Source organism: Brassica oleracea, chromosome C6, assembly GCF_000695525.1.
Source record: "Brassica oleracea var. oleracea cultivar TO1000 chromosome C6, BOL, whole genome shotgun sequence".
NCBI classification, from domain to species: Eukaryota; Viridiplantae; Streptophyta; class Magnoliopsida; order Brassicales; family Brassicaceae; genus Brassica; species Brassica oleracea.
In genome coordinates, this window is record NC_027753.1 from 23264932 (window position 1) to 23272378 (window position 7447).

Sequence of the window (7447 nt, forward strand, 5' to 3'; positions counted from 1 at the left end):
AATTATAATTAGAATTAGCATTATTAAGAAGTTTAAATTTAATTCTCACGTAATATTTTACTGTTAGCATTCTTACTAATACTAATTTTTTTCAATACTATATATATAGTAAAACCAGTAATACTAGTAATATTTGTAAACATAGTAATACCAGTAGTATCAGTAATACCACGTTGCCTTAGTAAAACGGGTTATCTAAGTAATACCCAGAAATTACCCTTGCACTAATTAATCAAGTTTTTATTCGGATTTTGCATTACCCATGTTATATAATTCATATTAATGAAATTACACCGAAGAAATCATCAAAACGGGCTCAAAACGTACATAAAATATACCCTAAAACCAATAAATACAGTTTACAAAATCCTTTTAAATCTCTTAAAATTTGCATTCAACCTTTCTTTTGTTACACTAGCCGATATATACACTTATTTTTATAAGTATTCCAGCAAAAATTTAATCAAAAACGGACATAAATTAAACCCGAAATTCATATACACAGTTTTTAAATTCATTTTTTCTCTTTCAAATTTTCATCAATTCTTACTTTTTTAGGTTACCCATGGTTTACACAAACATTTAAAAGATATTTCACACAAAATTTCATGAAAAACGGACAAGAATTACCTGATGTTAAAGCTTCAAAATCGCCAATGAAGGATGAGGAAGAAGAGCTCTTCACGCTGACAGAGGAGAGAGGAGAGGAAACATGAAGACATGTGGGCCAAGGTAAATCTGATTGGTTAAGGTTGTTTGTGGACCCCATTTGGTTGTTGTGTTTGGTTGAGTGTATTTAATTGAAAAATTAAATGAATTAATGAGGTGGAGAAGAAATATATTAAAGAAAGAAAGGCTAGTATAGGGAATTCAAAGACAAAGGGGTAATGGGAAAAGAGAAGGGACAAGAAGAATGAATTTTTTTCCATAAGGGCATTTGGAGTTAGTCTCCTATCGCAATGCTATCCAGCAATACTTCTAAAAAATCCTATTAAAGGACTTTTATTTCTTCAAACCATGTCTGACTACTCAAAATAAGGTGCCTGAGAGAAGTTCTACAGCTTTGTCACTGAGAAGACAGTGAATCTTAAGACTCCATCTTCTCAGCTGATGCGGCAGCATCAGAAGCAGCTTTATCTAGTCCCATTTTTTGTAACTCGCTTACGAACCCGTCCAGGTCGTTTGAGGAGATCTTGTAAGGGCTGTGAGAAGGACCTGGAAACGTGTGTTTGGTTACTTCTTCCTTATACTCCAACAGTGCTTTGTTGATCACTTCTCCTACTTGAGCGTACTGCTTACAAAACTTTGGAGTCACCTGAAAATGAAAGGGAAAATTATTAGAAAAATGAATGGTAGTTAAAAACAGGAAGAAGCATGATGATAGTTAATTGGTTCAGGGTTTGACCTTAGCATGATGTGGATGCTGCATCATTCCCAGAAGATCATGATACACTAAAACCTGCAGCCACAAAAAAAGTTTCATAGTTGATCATAATAGTAGCAGCTCGCTCTTTTGTGCTGATCTTACTCTTAAATCATTCAAAAAGGCCAATACTTGAGTAAATGGTTCATTCAATCAAACCATTTGAGCATACAAAACCGGAAAAAGAAACTGTCTCTCAATAAGACCAATGTAAAAGAGTGTGAAAACGAACTTGTCCACTGCAGAAAGGGCCAGCTCCTATGCCAATGGTTGGAATATGAAGAGCAGAGGTTGCAGCAGCAGCCACAGGGGGCGGAACACATTCTAAAACAACCGAAAAACATCCAGCTTCTTGTAAAGCCATTGCAGTTTCCACAACCTAATCCCCACCAAAAATAAACTTTTCTTCAAAAAGCAAACGAGCAACAAACATGAAATCTTAGTTTCAGACCTTAACAGCACTAGCTATGTTTCTCCCTTGTGGTCTGAAACCACCAAGAACACTGATAGCTTGAGGAGTCAACCCAACATGTCCCATAACAGCAATCCCTGCTTCCACAATGGATTTTGCAGCAGTGATCCTTGAAGGTGAACCTCCTTCAAGTTTAATAGCATCCATTCCTCCTTCTTTCAACACTCTAACTGCACTATCAACCGCCTGATCATCATGTAAACCAAAACTTAACCAACCAAACTGGTTCTTTGCTAAAACAATACAAGTCTCAAAAGGGCAAAAGAAACACAATTTGGTGCTGTTTCAAAGAGATTAGCTGGACAAAAGCATCCAAATTTCAAGTGTAATTAAAGGGTTATCAACCGCCTGCTCATTATTCAGACGAGAACCTAATCAACCAAACTGGTGTTCTCAAACAATACATGTCTGAAAGGGCCAAAAGAATACAAATTGGTTCTGTTTCAAAGAGATTATCTAAACAAAAACATCCACATTTCAAGTGTCATTAAAGGCTTATCAACCGCCTTTTCATAATTTAAACTGAAACTTAATGAATCTACAAAATAATTCTTTGCTCAAACAATACATGTCTGAAAGGGCAACAAAAAAAACACAACTTGGTGCTGTTCCAAAGAGATTAGCTAAACAAAAGCATCCACATTTCTATACTAGAAATTCTAGTCTAATTAAAGGGTTATCAACCGCCTGATCATCATTCAAACTAGAACTTAATCAACCAAACTGGTCCCTTGCTCAAACAATGCAAGTCTTAAAGGACAAAAGAACACAACTTGGTGCTGTTCCAAAGAAACAAAAGCATCTATTCAACTGTAATTAAAAGAGTTATCAACCGCCTGGCCATCACTTAAACTTAACCAACCAACCAAATTGGCGTTTCGCTCAAACAATGCAAGTCTCAAAAGGACAAAAGAACACAACTTGATGCTGTTCCAAAGAGACTAGTTAGATAAAATCATCCACATTTCGACTGTAATGAAACGCTAATTCACCTGATTGGTGCTGGACTCGTATGTACCAAACGGCAAATCACCGACAAGAAGCGGCCTTTTAGCTCCACGAGCAACGGCGCGACAGTGAACGAGCATCTCGTCCAAGGAGATAGGAAGAGTGGTGTCGTAGCCATGAACAACCATGGAAGCTGAATCCCCGACGAGACAAACATCGATCCCAGCCGTATCGATGTGAACGGCGGAAGGGTAGTCGTAACCGGTGACGACGGTTATCGGCTCGCCTTTCCGATGTTTCTGCCTCAGCTGCGTGAGAGTCACTCTCTGGTTCGGGTTTTGCGGTTTGGGTCCTCCGTAAACGGTATTCTCCGGTACGTTGCTCATAAACCGGGATGCGGTTATGGTTCTAACGGCACGACGAGAGCAGCGACTGACGATCGAAGAAGCCATTGTGTCGTCGATTGAAAACAGAACTGAAAATTAATTAAAAAAATTTAAAGACTTTTTTTGATAAAAATCGTTTCTTTTTAAAATAAAAACGATGTTGGTGACTCACGCGCTGATCGAGACAGAGAGTAGAGAGGTGTCCGGTTTTGGTATGTGATGACAACATATCATTGTCATGATTGAAGTCAAATATTTGTCTCACTCGCTATATTGGTTAGTCATTGTCTGAATTCTTCACTCACTCACTCACTCACTCATCATCGATTTCTGAGAATCTCAGCACAATGGAGAATGAATCGTACTTGGACAGCGGATTGCCTTTTTCATCATGATCATCTTGATTCTCGGCAGAAGCTTCCATTCACGAGTACAAGAACCAAAGCTAACAACACACCATCATGCATCATAGCTCCATTGTATATAACACTATACCTGATGTTGTCTTCCTTTAGGTTTGACGACGTGACGTTCGTGAGGATCAGTGCCGGCTCAGGTACATGGCTGAGCAGGGCGACGGCCCAGGGCCCAAGAGCAAGAGGGGCCCATAATATTTTTTCGAGTATTAAAAATTTAACTGACAGAACTAGAGTTAAAAAGAAGGGTAATCAAGGATGTTCGTATTAGATGTTTTTTTTTGTCAAATGGTGTTCTTATTTACTGATTTCTCTTTCCCCATTAAAAGTTTTTTTTCCCTGTTAAAATTTCATTTCCCCGTACACATTTCTAATTTTATTGTTCTACTAGACCATGATCCGCGCAAAGCGCAGATTATTTTATGATGAAAATTTTCACTAATAATTTAATAAATATTTTGTTAATTTGAATTTTCTTTGCATTTAAATCAATGCTTTTAAATTCGACCCGAATCCGCGGTTATATCGGTTAATTTGGTGATTCGATAATTCGATTTAGGTTTTAAAAATATCTATATTTATAAAAATCATTATATCCGAGACTAACCAATTGAACTAATGGATGTCCAATATGTTAACATATCCAATTTGATTTAAATTGCTATAGTTTCATAATTTGTCACCTTTTAATCCAAATTTTAAAGTTTATTTTTTTAGAATTTTATTAAATTATGACGTGTCTACAAAATTTTGATAGAAAAAATTAAAAATATAAAATAATTAACAACTATAAATGTCTTGATCATTTTACTCCATTTTATATAACTTAATTAATTTTATTATAATTTTTTTGTGTAATTTGTCGTGTTAATCATTTGTATTATAATCATTTTTTTTGTTAACAATTAGTATTAAGCATTTTCTGTAGATAACATATATTTTGAACATTGTTTCATAATTATTTTTGTTATTATAGTTATTGTACATTGTATAATTTTATATATTTATGTTTTATGTTGGCTATTATTGAATTGTTATCTTACTTAAATAAATGATAGAACCATTATGTAGTAAATATAAATAAAATAATATGTTAATTTAATTGATTTATCATTGATTGAAATATTTTTGTAGTATTTAAACCTACAAAAGTAAGTTTTATTTATTTTCGTTTTTTTATAAATTTTTGAATATTTTTTTGAATATTTAATTTATTTAAATATTTGGTTATTAAAAAAATAAGTTCCAATATTTTATATTGTTTGGACATAAGATTAATTATAGTGTTGTTTGGGAAAATGGATAGTAGTATAAAGAAATGACTATATTGTTTGGAAACATTGATAGTAGTATAAGGAAAAGTCTATTAGTGATTTAATGTAGGTTTAACTATAAAGTAGGAAGATGTATTTAATTTAAAAATTTATAAAATAAATGTTAGGTCCAACGCAATGTTTCTGTTTTAATAATATAGATGAGAGCATGCTTTGTCTTTTTAATATTACTAGAATCTTTGTCCGCGCTACGCGCGGAATAGGTTTAGTATGTATTATGGGTTTCGGATGTTTTGTTTGTTTATATATAGCTTAGTTTTGTTTTATCTTATATATTGGGTTATCATGAAACAAATTATTAATCATAAGTAAAGTTCATTTGGTTGTGACAAAAATGAACCATGTATTACATGTGCCAAATCTGAGAATACATCACATCACTATTCTAACATCGTAGGTATTCACAGATTTATATTTTTGTTTGAAATGAGTGTGCTTTCACTTTGTATTTACAATTGAGTTCTAGATTTTGGTTTGACATCCTTTTTACGATTATAAAATTTGAGTTTTTGGTTTGAATGAAAGCATTGTATTCTCCAAAAAAAAAAAAGAAATATGGTGAATATCAATATTCTGCTATTGTTTAAAAAAATGGTCTAGGAAATCAAAAACAATATAAGAAGAAGTTCAAATCATTTGGATAACAGGAGATGATGTGTGGACCATAAGAAAGAAATAGCCTGAAATTGTAAAAGATTGAGTTAGTTAATTTAATTATAAGTATAAACTAAGCCATGGTTATTTATATAAGAAGATATTTACATGGCATAGCTGGGTATAAACTCCTTGTAAGCTCTTCTTCATTTGATTGTACCATCGTTTGGCTGATATGCTGGGGACTGTAAATCTGTGAAAATAATAATTGTTCAAATGAGCTTTGGAAATTGACGGATATGAAGAATTATATATTAATAAAATTACCGTTGTGGGGATGGAGGCCTTTGAAGATTTCTTTGTATACTATGTTTTTTACCCTCAGCTGGTGCGAATCTTCGTATTTGATGATCGTTAGTCCTGCTTTGCTTGTGACACGTGATAGAGCCACATAAAGTTGGCCATGAGTGAAGACTGGTTTAGGCAGATATAAGATGACCTCTTTTAAACTCTAGCCTTGACTTTTATTGATTGTCATTGCATAGCACAGTCCGATAGGGAATTGTCGCCGTCGTAATGTGAATGGTAGCTTTGTTTCTTCATGCAAAAGAACAATTATTGGTATTAAGACCTCTGACCTCTTTCCCAATATGTGAGCCAGTGACAATTTGCGCCTTCAGAACGCGGTCGCCTATGCGGGTTAAGATCATACGGGTACCATTGCATAATCCTTTTTTTATTTATGTTTCGTAGAAGCATAACCGGGGCACCAACTTTCAGAGTGAGCTTGTGAGGGTAATCCTGAGAATTCCAATGAATTGAGATACTCGATAGAGTATAATGTTTCATTATGTTTGGATCGAGTGTCTGATATCTCAAAGCTGTCGGAGTTAAAATAATCTCTTGAAACCCCGTCGGTTTGCAAGATGGTATAGGCGTTAATTTCATCGATGGTTTCATTACGGGGTGTGAGTATAGCCTTATCAGTGTAGGATGTCTGCGGATTAGTCATCTTGCTGATGTCTCCATATGCGGCATCCACAACTTCTTTTAGTGAATCATCACCACTCACACGAATCAACGATTTATCAACTGCTATCATCTGTTCATGGTGGTTGTCACACTCATACCCCGATTCTAGGTGTGGATGACCTTCCCCGACCTGCAGAAGCCAATCGGAGAACTCATTTTCGTCCTGATTGACTCGCATATTTATTTTTAAAGAGAATTTGTGACAGCTACCCCATAGGTATGAGTGACTTATCGATGCCAAGACAGTATCAGCTCTGTTGCCTTGTGGAACCACAGGTAGAATCTGTCTGAAATCACCCCCTAACAAAACTGTCTTACCGCCAAAAGTCTGCTCTTTTGTAAAAGGGTTTCTTTTTGACATTATGTCTCTCAACGTCTTGTCCAGTGCCTCAAAAGCATGCTTATGCGTCATAGGTGCTTCGTCCCAAATTATAAGATTTGTTTTCTCGATTAGCTCAGCCAGTATTGTTCCAGGTTTGATGTTGCAGAGCTTATCTTCACTGAGCTTTAAAGGGATATTGAAGCGTGAATGCGCGGTTCTACCATTAGGTAACAATAGTGCGGCTATTCCTGAAGAGGCAACTGGCAAAACTATATGTTTCCTTGAACGAATCCTTGATATAATGGTTTGGTATAGGAATGTTTTCCCTGTGCCTCCTGCGCCATATACAAAGAATAGCTTTCCATCCTTTTTATCAACAGAGTCTAAGACCGCTTCGTAAATCGCACGTTGATCAGGATTAAGTTTGTTGAATTGCATGTCATGTCTTAGAGTTTCCTCAGCAACATCGTAATCCAGTTCTTGGTTCCACAAACTGTTTCCCAGTTCTCTTAGCAAAACA

The 7447-nt window shown here is 35.2% G+C and overlaps 2 protein-coding genes across 3 annotated transcripts in view; both read right to left on the bottom strand.

Moving 5' to 3' along the window:
- Positions 1-3331, bottom strand: part of LOC106296854 (3-methyl-2-oxobutanoate hydroxymethyltransferase 2, mitochondrial) — an 8070-nt gene extending 4739 nt beyond the window's left edge. Inside the window, exons 1-5 of one of the 2 annotated variants that reach the window (XM_013733087.1) lie at positions 2888-3331; positions 1875-2081; positions 1656-1802; positions 1406-1459; positions 1216-1315 (exon numbers count right to left, since the gene is read on the bottom strand). In XM_013733087.1, coding sequence (XP_013588541.1) covers positions 1216-1315; positions 1406-1459; positions 1656-1802; positions 1875-2081; positions 2888-3295 — 916 coding nt within the window. In that variant the 5' untranslated portion in view covers positions 3296-3331. Of the gene's footprint in view, positions 1-826; positions 1316-1405; positions 1460-1655; positions 1803-1874; positions 2082-2887 lie in introns of those variants that run through there. The other variant, XM_013733086.1, reaches the window with a different exon arrangement.
- Positions 3332-6309: 2978 nt separating this feature from the next.
- LOC106297775 overlaps positions 6310-7447 on the bottom strand; it is a 3510-nt gene continuing 2372 nt past the window's right edge. The window contains exon 3 of the mRNA XM_013733947.1: positions 6310-7420. Coding sequence (XP_013589401.1) covers positions 6310-7420 — 1111 coding nt within the window. The remainder of the gene's footprint in view (positions 7421-7447) is intronic.